General features: G+C 45.9%; 1 protein-coding gene across 2 annotated transcripts in view; it reads right to left on the minus strand.

Moving 5' to 3' along the window:
* PRKCH (protein kinase C eta) overlaps positions 1 to 19,123 on the minus strand; it is a 113,081-nt gene that overhangs the window by 36,845 nt on the left and 57,113 nt on the right. For both annotated transcript variants that reach the window (XM_005520049.3, XM_088057738.1), the window contains exon 10: positions 8,243 to 8,397. In XM_005520049.3, coding sequence (XP_005520106.2) covers positions 8,243 to 8,397 — 155 coding nt within the window. The remainder of the gene's footprint in view (positions 1 to 8,242; positions 8,398 to 19,123) is intronic.

Raw genomic sequence — 19,123 nt, forward strand, 5'->3', positions numbered from 1 at the left:
AGGGCAGAAACAAAGCTGTGCCCACCATCCTGCCCAGGGTACCACTGGCAGAAGAAGGAATTCTCTCCCACAGAAATTCTGAATTGTGAAACACTTACGACTGCAGCACTACCCTGTCAGAGTTGAAATTTTCCATTGTGTTACCATTTTTAGCTTATATCTGCATCACTACAGGCAGCTCTGAAATAGAATCTATAGATAAGGTGTGACAGAGATGCACCACTAATATTAAAAGTTGCTGGGTGTCTTTACAAAATTCCTCTGCTTGCACAAAAGCAGAGTAACCCACCTGCTCCCTGACATGAAGAACAAGATCGAAACATTGGGATTATTGACCAAGGAAACATCAGGTGCCAATCTTGACACAGCTAAAAGAGTAAGTCAAATTCTCCCTGGGTAACTACAGCTGTTGCTGCAGGCCAAATATTTCAACACAGAGTCTCTCATTGTGGCCCTCACAAATACAGCAACTTCCCTCACTGCAACACGTTGTGATGCAAGAAATCTTCCATTTCAGCAAGTCAGAGGAGCAAATGCAACAGCGTTTTGTCAGCATAATCCTTCTTTCAATAAGTTGTACAAAACATTTATTAAGGTTGACAGAGAGACCTTTTCCCCAGCTATATATATCAGCCTCCCTAATGCCAACCCAGGGTTCATGTTCTCAGAGAATGACACTGAAAGCTTCCTCGTTTTGAGATGGGTACAAAGATCAATAAAATTACTGCATTAACTCTGGGCTGGAGACCTTAAAGCAAATATTTTCAAAATTCGTGAAATCATGTACCTGAATGGTATCAGGGAACATGTTAAAAATCAGATGAGCAGTTCTGGCTGAAAATGTAACAGTAATATTTAGGGGAAGTCTGTAAAAATAAATTTTAAGTTACATGAAGTATAATTCAGTTTTTTATGTTTCCTCCTTCTGGTGACCTTTATGCCTTTAAAATAGAATGAAGAGAGCAGGAAAGACAGAAAACCAGTAGTTTTATAGAAAAGTTTCTTAGTTTCAAAAATTCTAATCTAGATATTCCCTGGTGCCCTGGGACTTAAAGATTGAGCCTAATTTTGGTTTCTAAGTCTCCTTTCTTTGTGAACTTGTCCGTAATTGTTACACATAGCTATTTCTTAATTGCATCTGCATGCTCTTTAATTGTGAAATGCCTCCCTGAGGATGCATTAGTCACAAAAGGAATGCCAGAACACAACTCACATCTAATCACTTATCCCCTCCACAGATGAGCAGTGCTCCTCATTTTTATTGCACCAGCACCAGAATTTTCAAACAACACCGACCTCTCATTGCAAGCATTCACTAAATGAGTCTGTGCCTGTAAGAGTTCACGTTTTTATATGTAAATGTAGCAGCTACACCAAAAAAGACTGGAAGTATGAGAGACTGGCACTCAGGGAGAGGTTCTCCAGCCTTGGGGCAGGTGGATGAACTACACAAACTCTTGAGGCCCCTTCGAGCCGGAGTTTTTTATGATTTATACAACCTTATTATGTGCAGGGTTTGCAGGTTTCAAATCAGTCCCTTTAAATAACCATAAAGGAAAAGTAGACACCAGCAGAGCCAACAACTTCTGTAGGCTATTCAGTAGTCCTTAGTCATGTGGAAAGTTCCACCAAAGTTCACAGACGATATACAGTGGAGTCAATGGGGCACAGAGATCTGATATGTGGATCTCAAAACAGGACTGCTCTTCGTAAGCAGAACTGTAAATCAGGACTAAACTCTCCTGCACTCTGACTGATTAAACATGACACAGAAACGTGAGAGGCTGGGGTTTTTTTTTCCTCTCTGCACTTTCCATTTGATCAAGTGCAGAGAAACAACCCTTTAAGCACTGCATGCCAGAGGCTGTAAAAGAGCCCGTCTCACAATCATGCAACAACTACATCTGAGTGGGAAACTCTGTGGAAGATGCACAAATCAGTCTACACGAGCTGTTGACTGTCAGATAAGATAGCCACAGACATCACTACACTCCTGACCCTCAGAGACATCCCTTTATGTTTTCTAAAGCTGAATGAGGCAGTTCCAGAGACTCCAGCATGAAAATTCCTCTTCTATACTAAGCAGTTGTTGTAAGGATGGGACTGCTGGTGGGCTATTCTGTGTCAGCTGGCAGCTTTTAGCTGATTTGCTTCACTCATTCACCAGAAAATCAGCTTATATTTCATCCCTTCTGCTGCTCTCGGAACACAGCACATCCTTCATTTTGCTCTGCTTACATTTATATCCACTCTGGTCTTTGGGGCCCCAATCCCACACAGCACTGAGCCACAGAGCCCTCCCAAATAGAGTTCTTGAAGTGACATCAAGCAGATCCCACAGATGGAGATGCACAACCATTCTGGCACTGGTTGAGCTGTTTCCCACCCCTTCCTCAGATGCAGACAACTCTGCCCACACAGCCAAATCCATGGGGAAGAGAGGCATAAAATACATCAAATCAGCAAGGATTACCTACAGAGGCATCGACTGTAGCACATCCAAGCAAAAACCTTCACTGAGCAATGGAACAGTTTGGGTTGAAAGGCACCTTAAAGACCATCTCATTCCAACCCCCAGTGCCATGGGCAGGGACACCTTCGCTGTCCAAACCTGCCCTTGAACACTTCCAGGGATGGGGCATCCACAGGTTCTTTAGGCAACCTGTGCCTGGGTCTCAACACCCTCGCAGTAAAGAATTTCTTTTAATATCTAACCTCAATCTACCCTTCTTCAGCTTAAGGCAATACCCCCTTGTCTTATCACTGCATACCCCTGCAGAAAGTCTCTCTCCAGCCTTCTTGTAGACCCCTCTTGGATATTAGAAAGCTGCTATCAGGTCTTTTTCTTTCAGAAAAGCTTAAAAACATCTCATTGAACCAAAGGCTTATCTTTATTTGCCAAGAAAACAAAGCTATGCACAGCACCTAAGCAAACCACCAGTAATCCTCAGGTAGCCCCCCAGCCAGCCTGTTTGCCTTGCAGAGCATTGCTGCTATCAGTCACAGATCCAGTTCAACTGCTCATTTACCTGCCTGGGGAAAGCCCCCTGGCTTCAGGGCAAACAAGATCTGGCTCCAGATGTGAAAAAGGGCAGAGATGAGAATAAACAAAATCACCAGTCACAAAAAAAACCCACCAAACAGAAAACCAACAACCAAAAAACAGCGAAGAGTGAACATGAGGAATCCCATATCTACACTGTCTTGACCCATGGAAAAAGCAAACAGCACACTAAAAGAAGTTGCTCTGTTAACAGTGGCTGTATGTAATTAGGAAAGGCATTCGGCTTCTGTTTTCAGCATGTAATTTTTAATTGATTTTGCTGAAAGAAACCTTAGTGTTGTTCCACTTAACAGGAGTCTTTCCAGCAAAACTGGTCTCTGTAAAATGCTTATGTAAAGCTTCCTTCAAGTGTCACAGGCTCATTGTTTGAATTGGCAGGGAATTAACCTGTTGAAAAAAGCTCATTCCCTATATACGCCAACAGTCATGAGACACACAGCTGAAGACCTGGTGGGTCTCCTCCACCAAGGAAAGGTGATGATTTCAGAGACCTGGCCAGTATCCAGCAATCCTTTCAGATCCCAGAGGAGAAAGTTTTTCCCTGTCATAAGAAGTGCCCCACGCACTAAGGAGATGCTCGCAGGTAACACACAGAGGAGTAAACACTGCCTGTTAGTGTGCTTATCTTACTTTGCTCAAGAGCTGGAGCTCAGCCCCAAGGCCAGACGATGTTCTCATCCGGATAATTGCATTATTATCTTTTGCCTTCCAAAAAGACCATGCATCCTATTAAACACCATTGAGTCCCAGGACCAATACACCAGAGCACAGGGATTCTTTGCACACCATCCCACATCCAGATGTGTGGTAGGGCACCAGCAGACCCCCAACAACACCTCCAGAGGGGTCAGCTGCATTAGAGACATCAATGTAGACACAAAGGCAGTGAAATGAGCTGGCCAGCATGAGCCTTCAGGATAAAACAAGCTTCTTCAGCCAGCCAATAACCAGTCCTTCTCACCAGCTTTTTAGCTCCTGTGGCTTGTTACAGCTACATTACCTCCATGTTACACCACCTCTAGCCTTAAGGATGGATCTGCCCCTGTGCTGTGCCAAGCAGTGAGCTGAGGCATGGAGGTGTCCTTGTTGTCCAACTCTACACCTCAGGCTGGCAAAGCCACCACTGAAGTCCAGAGTGCACAGCTGACACTGTGTCCTGCACGCTGTATCACCTCTGCAGGTGGTGGAGGTGTGTTCTGAAAAGAGATCCTCTCAGCATCCTGCTAGTGATACATATTTGCAGAGAGGGAGAAAGATTTGTCACAGAAATTAAGGCCATGCCACAAGGCTGGGCTGACTTTTTTATGTTGCCTTTAGAAAGGTTTTACTGTATTTTACTGTAAACCTCAAAGTCCCCTCCTCCAAGAAAATCCAACCCCACAACAACCAAATTTAATGAAATACTTGCATTTGTCCTCAATACACAAGTAGGTGACCCTGGTATGTGGATCCCTCAACTCCCAAAGCTGTACATCACCCTATGCCAAGGTCTGAATGTGAGGGCAGCAGGGCAGATCAGGCATTTTTACTGTAGTGCTACACAGAAGGAAATGTCCTGCTTTTAAAATAAACCCTTATAGTCCGCTATTTCTTTGCTTTTTAGCAGACTGTGAGTGGACCAGCTCCCTTGTACTGAGTAAACCACTGTGCAACCTAATTCTGCTCAGATACACTGCTTTGTTTTGTTTCTGGCATGCACAGAAGGCAAAATATGCTTCCCCTACCCTGGGAACTGCTGAACTGGAAAGTGAAAGTCGGCAAGAGCTGCCTCAAGAAAAATAACACATACAGCCATTAGAAAAAATGACAAACCAACCTACCTATCTGCAACAGAGCCCAGCACAGTAATTTCCTTTAGAAATAATCTTAGAGAAAGCAGCAGTGCACAAATATCGCCCTGTGAGCAAAGGTTTTATTTACAATAACCATGATTATTACCTAACATTTTCCTGGCAGCATCCAGCATGAGCTGATCCCAAACACATTCTTGTCCTACTCCTCTGTGGTTAGGGGTCCCCAATACTCTGTGATATTTCACATAAAAAGATTATTTTCATGTCTGGATACAGTCCCCTCTATGATGGGCTAAGGAGCCCCACTGTAATTGCTGATTTGTTTTTTCAGAAAGCAACTATAAATAGGTGCTGCTAAGTTGACAGCTAAACCTCAGCTCAGGGCGAGACAGAGACCTTTCCTTGATAAGGCCAGAAAGCCATCTCTCCTTTGTAGTGCTGCAAATGAAAAGAAAAAAATAAAGCTTTTTGAAATTGAAAGCTCTCTCTTAAAGAGCCCCATATACATACAGTGTATGTTTATGGGACTCCTATTCTGGCCACAGCTTAGTAACAAATAAAGAGTTTCCTCAAAATGAGGAGCAAACTCACTGAAAATTTCAGTTGAATCGTAAAAACCATCCTATGAGAGAACCAATCCAGTTGTAAGTTTTGAAATTAAAAATCACATCTAGCCAAAATGCATTATCTGCCTCAGAACCCCATTCTCAGGACTTACAGTAGCAACTGCAAAAATACTGCTGTACAGCTATTTCAAATTGCTTGTGCGGCTGAAAAAGGAATCAATGAACACCTGATTTTAGCAGCCACCAGCACTGTCCTGCCAGGCCACAATGACAAGCTTCAGCTACTTCTTGATGAACTTTATTTTTGATGAACCTCTCTAGCATTTCAAAGAAAAGAAAACTCCTTTGGCAGCACTTGTGGCAAATGCAGCTTGACTAACCAGGAGAACACTCATTGCACTGGTAAATGCAGATTATTTCCTGAACTGCTCAATCTTGAAGGGGGCAAGGAAAAATACAGCATTCTTAAATTAAGCCCAGAAGAAAACCAAATGACACAGAGTATACTAGGCCAGCAGCTCTCTTCCTCCACCGACCCTGGAAATCCAGAGAGAAGATATCTTGAAGAGCTTGTGGTAAAACCCTTTCTGGTCAGGCTATTTCTGGTGTCTCTGCTCCCTGCTCCCTAAGCAAGCACTCACATTCTTATCATAAAATCTGATCCAAACTCTTTTACACAGGTGCAGTGACTCCATTCTGAGTATCCCCTTCTATCCTGCACACTCCCTCCCAGATCCTGGTATTTGTGACCTGACAGAAGCAACCTCAGCTCAGTACAGCCCCAGCCAGCTCTCTCCTCTTACATCTTCCAGACTCCCAGGTAATTATAAGAAACCAAGTCACCCACCCCCCTGCAGATCTGCCCTGTGCAGATGAAGCTACCTGACTCCACAGCTTAACCAGTTTCTCAACAAGATCAAAGCCTGTGCAGTTGTTCGAGCAGCTTTCCAATTACTCCTCCAGTTTCTATCATGAATTACAGCAGCACTTAAAGAGTGCCAAAACCCAGAGGGATCAGTAACTCCTGCCCTGTGACAGGCAGCAGGCTGCGGCAGACAGGACAAGCTGTAAGCACAAGGCATTACATTATGCACAGACCCAGTTTTGCTGCTGAATGATTGACAATAACTGCTGGATGTCACTATTTTAAGGATAATGTCATTTGTGTAATTATCTGGCAGGGTCTCTCCTCAGCGGCTGGCATTATTCACAAGGGAAGAATTAGACTGAAATCCAGCTGTAGAGTAAGGAGATTTGCTATTCTATACAGACAATCACTGTGCTTTAGAAGCTTGATACATAGGGTATATATCACTAGTCATCTTTAGGCTCTCAGCACATGGAGAATACATGCACATGGAGAGCACTCCTTCTCTATTTCACTGTGTCACGTGAGTTCATACTTTAAAATATTTTCATATTCTCTGTCCTCATCTGACCATCTGTTTCTTACAGGAGCTGAAGCTAGGAAGAGAGAGAAGCTGCTTTTACTTGACTGATCCTATCATCTCCCCATCAGATAGGAGAAGTGCCCCTTGCACAGCCCCCAGCCCTTTAATTTAACCCCAAGCTATTCTGGTTTTTGTGAGTTCAGACCCGAGTTTATCTGTCATGAAAGGATGTCCTACTGACTGGGTTAAACTATGTGAAGTCCCAAATAAGATGACATTTGGCCCTTTTTGCCACAGAAATGGCATTAACAGAGCTGGATTGGGATTGGAACTGGTCCCATCCTGCAACCATCTCTGGATCCCAGCAGCACAACTATAACCAAGCAGCAGAAAGAGAGACTTGACATTATTCTTTGCAGTGCTGGCATGCCACAAGTGGGACTGAGCAGGGCTACAGCAGACCACGCTCAAAAACTCCTGCTGGATTCCAGGTAACAGCATTCCAAAGAAAACAACAGCCTGTTGCTCCTCCCCAGCACTTTGGGCACAAGGACGCCAGAGGTGTTCTGTGAGGTATGGCAGAAAGAAACTTTTCTGTAAAACCAGACTGTCTCAGTGCTGACACCTCCCTGCTCCAGCTGTCCTACTCCATCCCAGAAGAGGCTTTTCCCTGCCTCGGGGGCACGAGGGAGGATGCTGGTCAAACAGTGATGCTGGCCCAGGGAGGGCTCTGCACGGCAGCCTGGCTCTGATCCATGCTGGCTGCTCTATGCCTTTATGCTTGAGCTGACAGGGGAGTACTTCAGCAGCACAGAAAGGAAAAAATACAACCAAACTGCCCCCCTGAGTACAGAAAAATGGCAAATAACAAAAGACAGCTATGTATGGGAAATAGCTTCCTGAGAACAACCTTGAGACCTCGAGTGGAGGCCGACGAATGGAGGCAACAATGCTCCAATCCTGCTGCAAACACAAGGATGCCAGACATGGACAGGAAGGAAAAACTCCTGTAGGACCATGACAAGAGTGAAAACACTTTTAATGGCTGAGATGAGTGGCACTGAATAGGAATGTGAAATAGATAGGGTTTAAAAACAGTAAGGGAGGCAGAGGCTTTGGTGTCACCAGCACGTTTTAGCTTTGAAATAACATGGCACACTGTGGCAAAAGCAAAGCAACAGATCCTTACATTCACCTTGCAGAAAATCTGGGAAGGTTTCATTTAATGCCTGCCCAGACATTTCACACCCTCCTGGAAAGTGGTGCACCTTGGACAGTGTGCAGGGGGAACACGGAGGTACTGTGATCCCAGCTGACAACTTGTTCCTGGTGGGCAGCAAGTGACACTTCTTTATTCAAGCAGAAAACTCCAGCTCTCATCTCAGCCGTGGGGCTCAGACAAAGGGAAGCAATGAATGCAGAGCTCACCGGTAAATGATGCCTCTTCCATGGAGAAACATGAGCGCTGAAATAATTTCTGCGGCGTAGAACCGGGCCCGATCTTCGTCGAAGCGCCGCGACTTCTGGATGTGGAACATCAAGTCCCCGCCGTTGACAAACTCCATCACGAAGAACAGGCGATCCTACACACAGGCAAACACAACAAACATGAACAGCATTAATCACACCCTCGCTCAGGCTTGGAAAAGTCTTAGTAAAACTATTATCTCCTGAACAAAAACAGATGAAGTAAGAGTGAGACAGTGCGTGGGGGGAAAGGCTGATTTTTTTCAGGAAAAATCAAATAGATACCAGGAAGACCTGTTAGTACCTCCTTGCCCTGCACTCCTCCCAAAAGTTTTGACCCCTGTTGTGGAATAAATTCCTATTCACATGTGGACTGGGCATGTTAGTAAGTGTGTGCTCATCAGTAATCAGCTCCCATTGGGTTTCTCTGAATTATCCTTAGCCTCAAACAGCAGGGAATGATACCCCTACTCTCTGAGCTGAGTGGCACAACAGAAATCTGCCAAAAAATCACTCGCTCCCTCACAAACACCTCAGATCTCTGGGGAAAACTGCCCCATAAAACAGTGTACATAACCAGAGTGCAGCTTCACCAGAACAGCACAACACTGTCTCGAGGATATCCCAACATTATTTCTGGAGAATGTGGGCTGTTTTCCAGGATGGGATTTCCTGCCATACACTCACATGGCAGCTGCTTTTTGGGCCCTCAGGTTCCAGCTTTCCTCTGATTAACCTGCAGACACCTCTGGGCAATAGAGGAACTGATAAGGATGAGGTATAAATAAAAGTTTCTATTGAGGAGAAAAGCAACCTGTTTGATAAAGTTCCGTTCATTAACCACAGCTGTTGATCTCTGAGGTTTTTTTTTTGGCTTTGTTCTGGCTTTTGCAAAATCCTACAGATAGGGAGGCACTTGTTTAAGCTGTGTGCTTAACAGTGAGTAGGGGTTTCACATGAGTTCACTTGATTGGGAGAGGAAGGACACAGAGGGTTTTGGCACAAAAATAAACCCTGTAATTGTTGCAGTCCAGTTCAAAAATTTCTCTCAGCAATTGTTTCAGGACTTTCGGTATTTGTTGTTTCAGTTTTTCCCTGAATATCAGGAACAAGCAGATTGGAAAACAGGCATAGAATTCAACTGAGATCAGCCAGGCTGATGGTAATGGTAATATTTGCCCTGCTTTCCCACAAGCTTCTTCCCAGGTCTGATGTTAATTATCTACAAGCTACTTTTAAACCCTCTCTAAGTTTAAGAGGATAAGCATTGTCGTGCTCCACTTTCTGGCAGCCAGCCAGCTTGAAATGACTACTGGTATTAACATCTTGAGATGCACATGGCAGAAGAAAAACAACCAGAAATTCCCTCATTTCTCAGTGGACACAAACAGGAAAGCAAATGGTTTGTAACACATGAGGACAGCTTGCTTCACATAGCCAACCCAGGTTCTGCCCAACAGCTCCTTCTGGCCTCTTTCCAGAAGGTAAAGATCATTAAATCATAGAATCTTCTGGGATGGAAAAGACCTTTACAGATAATCAACCACCAACCCAACTCTGCCAAGCCCACCACTAAACCATGTCCCCAGGTGCCATACATCTACACGTCTTTTAAATACCTCCAGTGATGGTGATTCCACCATTGCCCTGGGCAGACTGTTCCAGGCAGCTTCATCCTTTCAGTGAAGAAATTGTTCCTAAAATCCAACCTAAACTTCCCCTGGTGCAACTTCAGACCATTTCCTCTTGTCCTGTCCCTCGTTCCCTGGGAGTAGAGCCTGACCCTCACCTGGCTGCTCCACTCTCCTGTCAGGGAGTTGTAGAGAGTGAGAAAGTCCCTCCTGAGCCTCCTCAGCCCCAGTCTCACTCCCTCCAGCTCCCTCAGCTGCTCCTTGTCAGACTTGTGCTCCAGTCCCCTGCCCAGCTCCTCTGTCTTTCCCTGGACACACTCCAGGACCTTAATGTCCTTCTTGCAGCGAGGGCCCCAACCTGAAGGCAGAATTTGAGGTGCAGCCTCACCATTGCTCCCAGCACTCTCACAACACTACTGCAGCACCAAGGCCATGTGCTGAATGCCATCTCCAGTCCATATACACAACAAACACATCACTTCACTCTGTCTTTATGAGGGGGCACTGAAAGACACCCGAGCTGGCTTGTCTAGGCAGCAGTCTGAGCAAGAGCAGCACAAACTGCAAACCCATCACCAGCCTAGCTCTTCAGCCCACATCAGCCCTCTAATGCCACATCTTCAGTGCAGATGGTTAAACTCAGTCAGGCTGTGCTGTGCCTGCCTGTTCCTCCAGCTACAGCACAGGTATCACCTCTGCCTCGCCAGTCAGGCTGGCTTTTACATCTCCTTGTTATTCTTTCCCACCTCCTTCCTTGCTGATCTCACCACATGACACAGGCTTATCTAGCCCAGCTTGTCCAGGCATCTCCTCAAGCCCACACTTAAAACAAAATCCCTCTTGCCAGATCCCCAACAGGAAGCAATTTAATTTACCAGCAGCCTGGTGAGGGATAGTGTGTGCATTTATGTAAGTGATACATATGCCTGTATAAACACGCAGGCACTTAGGTGAACACACATGGATTTTCTACTCTTTCCTTAAAGGTGACCTTCAGGGAAACAAAGTCAACACTTCCTATATTGAAACATGTATGTCCAGCTTCTCCAGACAGGCAAAACTCCACAGCCCACCTCAGACTTCTGGTTGTACTCATCTTTACTGTGATGCTTACAGAAAGACACTATTTATTTCTCAAATGCTCAGCTAAGCACCAAAACAGCTGATTTTAATATTCACATCATTGCTGCCATGGAATTATAGCAGCTTTTTGCTAGAAACTGCTTTTGCTTCAGAATAACTGCAAACCTGAGCAAGTATAACCGCACGTGTTATATGGTCACACCCATGGGCTCATTTCACTGGTCAAGCATAGACACAGAACTTTGGGTTACTCCATTCTTATTATTTTATTTTCTTTTTTTTCAATTTATTTAAAGGAGGTCCATCTTATTGTCTGCCTGGTTTCCTAACACTTAGAAATGCCATAGGGCTGCTGAAGAAAAGAGCAGGATAGGTATTACAACTGGTTTATAATGCAGCATTTATGCACTGGTCTGCTACATTCCTGGCAACAAGCATTTGTAAAACCTGCACTAATGACGATCCTTTGGGGAAAAGCATCTAAAAGCCAGGCAAGGCCTTCCAGTTTTACTCTTAAGGAAGACCATCAGCTTGTTAAACTGTAAAGACCAACCAATTCTCACAGGAATCATTAAGAAATAAAATAAACAGTGGCATCCTATTAAAAATAAAAAAAAGAAAGGACAGGAAGGAAAGAGGGGGGAAGGAAAAGAAAAGAGGGGGAAAGAAGGAGGGAGCTGGAGGGAAGGGGGAGAAGAGGAGAGAAGAAGGGAAAAGAGGGAGGGATGGGCAGGGGGAAGAAGGGAGAAGAGGGAGGGAAAGACAAACAGAAAAAAAGAGGGAAAAAAGAAAAAAAGAAGGCAATTTACAGCCAGAAGAGTAAGCCTGAATAAATAACTTAAGAAGGGGCTAGAAAAAGTAAATCTTAAAGCAGCTGATAGTTCAGACACTTGCAAATTTGACCTGACTTAAGAGTGAGGTCTGTGTCTCCTCCTTTCTTGGGGATTACCAGTGGGAATTAGGAGGAGTTGAAAGCTGGATTGTTTTTTGACAGGGCCCAATGCTGAACTTCTCACATGTCTATTTTTCAATTGTGCTTTGCCCAGAAGTCTGCCTGGTCTGGTATCTCTGTTTGACGTAGTAAGAAAGGAGCATTTGAGCCAACAGGAAACAGTGACACGAAAGGCTTCACAGCAAGTGGCAGCCACAGGAGGAAATCACATTGCACCACTCCTGGACTGGGATCGAGATGAATAAACTCAGAGCAATTGTTACTGTAAACTGAAAAACACACTTGGAGGAAACAAAATCCATGGGATCAGGCGGGTTTATTTCAAGGCTGGCCTACATGTAAAGATTAATCCTGTCAATTTTCACACAAGAGAGCTGTCTTTTTATTTTCTTTTTTTTTTTTTCTTTTAAAAAAAATATTTATTTTAATTTCAGCTTTCCATCCCTATTTGTTCACCTTACAGCAGGGCAGGGGCTGACAGCACAGCACAGCAGTGGTTGACAGCAGCTACATATACCCATTATATTTGTTCATTTTCTTAGGGGATTTTGTGGGGCTTGAAGAAAGTCACTAAAATGCAAGAGCCACCGAAAAGGACAATTCATACACTGGTTATTGCCTCTTGCAAACACTAAAATTCACCTCAAGCATCACTTTAGTCCTTTGTCCTCACCAGCTCTACAAGCTGTTTTGGATCCTCATACCTTTCCTCTCTGTCATCACAGGGGAAGAAAAAAATCCAGATTTTATTTAAAGATGATCCTTTTTCTCCCTGTGCCCAAAAAAGACAGTGTGATGGCCAGCTTCTACCCTCTTCTGCTTAAAAGTCATAGCTGATATCCACGTACAACCCACACAAGACCAAAGACCTTCTGGGACCTTACCACCCATCACAAGGGTCTAATTTTCCCACACAAAAAAATCAGCCTGGCTCAGGAATTCCACTTAGTCTGCATTTTATCTTTTTGGAAATAATTCATGCACACAACTCCGCAGGAAATTAGCTTTGGGCTCAATCTGAGTTCACTGAAGCCAAAGGGCTTCCCCAAGAAAACAGTCATTTTTCCCTGTTTTGGTAGTTTATGCTTTGCAGAGCAGAAGGGAGGCTTTCCAAATCATCCCCAAACAGAGACAGCTGTGTCGCTGCTTCCCAGAGAAACTTTATTGTTTCCAAAAAGAGTAGCAGGGCTTAGGGAGCTTGCAAGCAAATTATTACAAGATAATTACAAGAGCTGGCAGGCTCTCTCAGTGTTCCCAATGCTCTCTCTGTGGTCCACAACCCCCACACAAAGCAAATCTGCCCTAGGTCTCGCTGAGAGCGAGCAAATAAACTGTGATTTCTCAGCACTGGGCTCCAGAAAGCCACATGTCCAACTCCCAGCAGCTCAAGTGGCCATCTGTATCTGGGTCAAGGCACTGCAAAGCACAGGACCCAGAGGAAGAGTAAGAAACAGGTTTGTAACTGAATATTTATTTTTGTAGGACTAACACAGTCATACCCCACTCTTAGGTGCTGCTCTGTGAGGAAATGCCCATCCTCCATACCCAGGCCTCCACAGAACCTATGAATTCCTGTTGGAAATGCCTCCCCTCCATAGCCATCCCTTCACAGCACTCACAGACCCTGTGAATTCCTGTTGGAAATGCTTCCCCCATCCTTAACTGGGGTTCTTCAACATTCTCATGAGGGAAGCAAAGGGGCAGGCACTGATCTCTCTGGTGCCCAGTGACAGGACCCGAGGGAATGGCTTGAAGTTGTGTCAGGGAAGGTTTAGGTTGGATATTAGGACAAGGTTCTTCCCCCAGAGGGTGGCTGGGCACTGGAACAGGCTCCCCAGGGCAGTGGTCACAGCACCAAACCTGGCACAGCCCAAGGAGGGTTTGGACAATGCTCTCAGGGACAGGGTGTGACACTTGGGGATGGTGCTGTGCAGGGCCAGCAGCTGGACTCAGTGGTGCTGATGGGTCCCTTCCAACTCAGCTTATTCTGTGATTCCATGATTCCATAGCCAGCCATTCACAGAATTCAAAGATTTTATGAACTCCTGTTGGAAATGCCTCCCCCTCTATACCCATCCCTTGGACCAGGGCAGCCCTGCACCCCCACAATCCACCTGCTGCTCCCAGCTCCAAGGGTTAAGGAGAACAGGCTATCCCAGGGGGGTAACACATGGTTTCAAACCCAGGGAGCATCAGAGGTGTCCTGTGAACAGCCTCACCACCAAGCAGTCACCACAACAACCCTTGCACAAACACGTGTGAGCAGAGGAGCAGACCTAATGAGCTCAACCCCAAATTTCCAGACAAAGCCAATCTCACCTGACTGCAAAAGAGCAAGGCAGTGACTAAAATCAGGTGAAGATTTGGTCCTTTGATCTCAAATCACAGCAGCTACACCAAGGGATACCCCTGCCCCATGCTGGCTCAGATGGAACCCCATGCACGTGGCCCAGGACTCGCAGACAGATTTTGGGTTTTACAGCAGGTTTTACTGCTCACTGAGCAGTGCTGCTCTGCTGAGCTGTTCTTCCTCCCTGCTTCAGTGGCTGCAGAAGTGCCTGCCAGCCCCAGGAACCACTTCTGCCTCGGGGAACCCAGGCACACACAGCCCTCGGGTTACCCAGATGAGGGCTGACTGTGTGATGCAGCTGAAAGGCTAAGAAAGGGAGAGTTTCTTTCTTCTGCTGGTTTTGGGTGGTTTTTTAATCTAGAAGGAGGTGCAGTGAAAATTAAGCCAACTCAGAATGGGCATAAGGTGCATGTGGTGTCTCCTCCAGGCTGGGCAGCTGGTGAACACATTTCTGAGAATCTCAGGTCATTTCCCCACGATTAACGAAGAGTCACCAACCACAGTCACAATCAAGTAAATGAGGCAGTTATCACTGGTTACCTACCACCTCTGCTCTCTAAGGAGTCCAGTGCAGGGAGGCATATACACATCACCCAGAGAATCATGAATTGGCTCTTGCACTTGCATGAATAAACTCTGCAGGGTCCCTTGGGGTGAAAGTGGCCCTGGCACCCAGGTGCACAGTGCAGCATCATCAAACTCATTCCAGAGGAGCTCAACGACGACAACCACAAACCAGGATGAGCTGAGGGGAGTTGTGGGTTCCCCACTTGCCCCAGGGAAAAAAAACCCGAAACAAACCAGCCCAAATCTAACTGCATCCTCCGAATTCCTGCCCATATTTTCTTAACCACTTAGCTGAAATTTCAAGCTGAGACGCTGGAGAGTTTTTGTAACAGGCAAATTCAATAATTTGTCTGGAACAATGCATCTTCTGGGGTATTCAAGTGAACCAGACACACACCCTTCCTCCTCATCCGCCCCCTGCAAGACAGCCTAATTCACAGCAGTGCTACACTATTAGCTCATTTTTTCACTAGAAACTTTTACACAGCATATGTGCAAAAGGATGATTATCTTGTTCACCTGCACCTGTTCTATTTGAAAGAAGATCAGACCCAAATTAGAAAAAAACCCAAAACTCAGATAAGCCAACCAATTATGTACAAAAAATGTCTGGTTTTTTAATCCCAATTAAAAAAAAAAAAAAGACATTTTGAGCATCATTAAAATGTGGTATTAAAAGGATACAAAGAAAGAAAAGAAAAAGCAGCACAAAATCTTCCCTCCCAGACCTTTTAAAATGGTAAAGAAAACTACATAAATACTCCTTCCCACCTGAAAGATTAAAAAAATTCAAAGGACTGACTGAACTTAGAGGGGAATAAACTGAGAAATAAGGAACTAGAGTGTATGACACTACAGACATTACCTGTTAATCAAAGATTTATATGTCATCTGCACCCCTCAGCTGGCTGCTGGCACCTTGGTGTCTCAGAAGAGAATAGCCCTGTAAATACCATGCTTTTTTTACAGCCCTCAGTTCAAGAAGGCTACTGAAATTGGTCTTTTCAGTTTAGAGTGATCAACCTACAACAGCTCTTCCTGTTTACAAAATACTGAGCTCTTCAATATCTGCTGGCTCAGGCAGGGCTAGGGAAGGCTAGAGACCTCTACAAGCTCAGCCAAAGGTCTGCACAAAAATTAAGAGTGCCCAAACACCCAAAAGCCTTTTGGAATCAGCTTGCTGTGAGGATTTGTGAATCACCTTCTCGTGTTAAACATCACCTGGAAAGCCATATGGATTCGAAGAGACTGAAACCTAAAGCACCACTGGCTCACACCTCAGCTACCTTTTCTCTGAGCTTAGCCTTTGTTTTTTTCATCCCCTTCCTCCTCAATACTGACTGGCACCTGCTTGCTCAGGGCTGCTTGAATGCTGCTTCCATTTTGATCTCTTTTTATGCTGCAACTTCCTTGATTTGAAGGACAAAAAATATTAGTTTCGCATCCTGTGGCTAACCATAGGCAACACACTTAGCTACCCTTGCACTGAGCTTGATTTGTCCAAGCTACAGTCTGTCCCCTAAGCCACTGCAGATGGAGACAAGCATTTATATCAGCTTCATGAAAATGCAAATATCCCAAGTCCCTCAACCATGTGGGGTCAGAAAGTTACACTGGGGAGCTACGACACGACGATGGCAGCTGACCCTTCCGACCCTGCAGCTCATGTTTTCACCTCAGCTCGCATCGCCTCAGTCCGCAGCCCAAGCGTGGACGTCCAGCAAAGTTCACAGATTAGAGTCAGAAATGTCAGTCTGATCTTGTTTCACCTCCTGCCTGCAAAAAAACCCCTGGCCTCAAATGTTCCTGCAATGAAGTGACCACTGCAAGATGTCAGTGCGGATGTCAGAAAAAGCGGAGACTTTCGGAGCAGGCCGCAGAGGCCTTGCATGTCAGGTTTACTGACAAATGGAACCAGTGTGCCAGCAAACACATCAGGGGGTTTTGGTGGATGTGAACACAGTCAAACCACAGGAAGATGCACTTTCAACCAGCCTGCCCTTATTCTGTGCTAGACAGGAGCCAGAGGAAAGCAGAAACTGGCTGTCCCTGCTGTGGTCACAAAGCCATCGTGATGGCTCCACGGTGCACACACCTGCAGGATCTGCACTGGAGAGTGAAGGCGAAGAGAGGAAATTCCCCTGTACCCCCCTGTCCAAGGACTCCCCAAAAACCAACTTGCCACCCCAGGTAAAGAACAACTCAAGCTCCTTTAAGCCTGACTTGCAGAGCCTTCCAGCAGAGTGGCTTAGGGCTAACACAGGTGTCAACTCTCAAGAGTAAGACAAAAAGTCTCAATGCCTGCAGAAAAGCATCCAAGATGTGCATTTGGCTGTCATGTGAATGCACACAGGGAGTTGTGCCTCCACAACATGCCACAGAGGAAATGCTGGGGGTTCAGGGCCAGGGAGATGATCAAAGCCATCCTCTGCTCCCAAAGGGCTCCCTCCCAGTGCCTTTCAAAGAGAACATCAAAGCAGCCTCGCTGAGCGCCCACCAGCACACTCCAAAGTCTGTGTCAGGGTACTTGTTCATCTCCCAGAGCTGCAGGAAGGCTGTCACTGCCTCTCCAGCCTCCCTCACCTCTACCACACCAGGCTCTGCCCTGTGCTCTACCCCTTTGGTGACACTGGAGCAGCTGGGGGACAACCAGGCTGATGCTGGAGATACCCTGAGGAGCCATGACTGAGGACTCCCCTGGATATACAAGGGCATTCAGACCTCCCTTGTGGCACATGGGGACAAGGGATGGGTGAGCTGCCACCCCTCAGTCCCACCCCTTTGGCTTGTGGGCCCTCACTTGAAAATGATGCCCCTGTTGAAGGCTCTAGGTCAGCTCTAACACTTCCAGGAGGTGAAATACAGGCTCATCTCTTGAAACATCTGGGTTACCCATGACAAGATGACCATGCTGATGATCCTGACAGAACTGCCTAAGTGCCCCAAGAGCTGGTGGAGATGCAGAGAATCCTTTCCTTTCCATGCTGAGAGCATGGCATCAGCCCGCAGCCAGTAATGGGGACAAAAAGCTGTGTGCCAAACAGCAGGCTGCCCTCGTAAAATGGGACCAGTTCCATGATTATACTGTCCTGGAGTCCCAGGCCAGTCCTGCCTGGCTTAAACACCACCCCTGCTCATTATTCTCTTGAAGGACGCTTGTTATAGAAAATCACATCCCTCTGCCAAGTTCTCGCGTCTCACTATTTTTGGAACAACAGGGGCAGGCTCTGAGCCTCAGCAACTGTCAGCAGAGCCAGAGGGAAAGCAAATCCATATAACGATCAGGCTGGCTGACGGGGACAGTGCTGGGAACAGCATCGCCTGGGGACAGTCCCCTGGAAGGACCCTTTGGTCATGAGAAAAGGGATAAGGGCAATGAACAGAAAACCCAGAAGCTGTTTGACACTATTTGCATGGGAAGCCAATCTCCCCCAGCCCTTTTCATTCTCATGCATATGAGTGGAGACAAAAGGATTTAAAAGCAAAGCACCTGTGCAGGAAGGATGGCTCCTAAACCCCAAAGAAGACAAGACCTACTTACTGCAAACTGATTTTAATTAAAACATTCCAGGATTCACATTCCCCAGGATTATATTACTGAGTTAGCTATTCATACATATAGCCCCTTTCACCCCTTGTAGGACAGTATTGTTGAGGTGTTAGATGACACCAGTGTCAGGTAAACAGAAACAAACACTTCTTGGTATTTGTGACCCCTACTGCAGGATCCACGATTATCCACAGGTCCCAGCACCTGTCAGCAACTCACAGATTACTGGAGCGGAAGCATAATCCTCTCTGACACTAAAGAATTATTCTAAGACCCTAGAAAAAGCAGAGGTAAATGGCTTATGCAAGGTGGAAAGCTCCCAAGGCAAAGACTTCAATTGAAAAAAAAATTAAAATTTGAAAAAACAGAGAGATGGTGAGCAAGGAAGACCTCCTTGCTCTTGACCCACAGATGTACCTGAAGCAGAATTTTAACTGCCCCCCTGCAATGGAGCATCTGGACTCCTTCCTTGCCTTTCACAGGAAAGGAATCCAGAGGTGCAAGTCCAAAACTGCCCAGCCCAGTGCTGGGCACACAGATGGATACATCCAGCCTCTGCCAGCCTGCCGAGCTGCTGATATTTCATCTTTACACTCTGGAAACTGTGACCCACAGTAGGCAGAGACAGTCCTTGCAGCTCCTACCACCTAGTGGCTACAGGATTCAGCCCTGATGGAGCTCGGAGGCTGCCTGGAGCTCGGGCAGCCCC

The sequence above is a fragment of the Pseudopodoces humilis genome, chromosome 7 (assembly GCF_049639895.1).
Source record: "Pseudopodoces humilis isolate 2021_Gansu_Grassland_sample_001 chromosome 7, ASM4963989v1, whole genome shotgun sequence".
NCBI classification, from domain to species: domain Eukaryota; kingdom Metazoa; phylum Chordata; class Aves; order Passeriformes; family Paridae; genus Pseudopodoces; species Pseudopodoces humilis.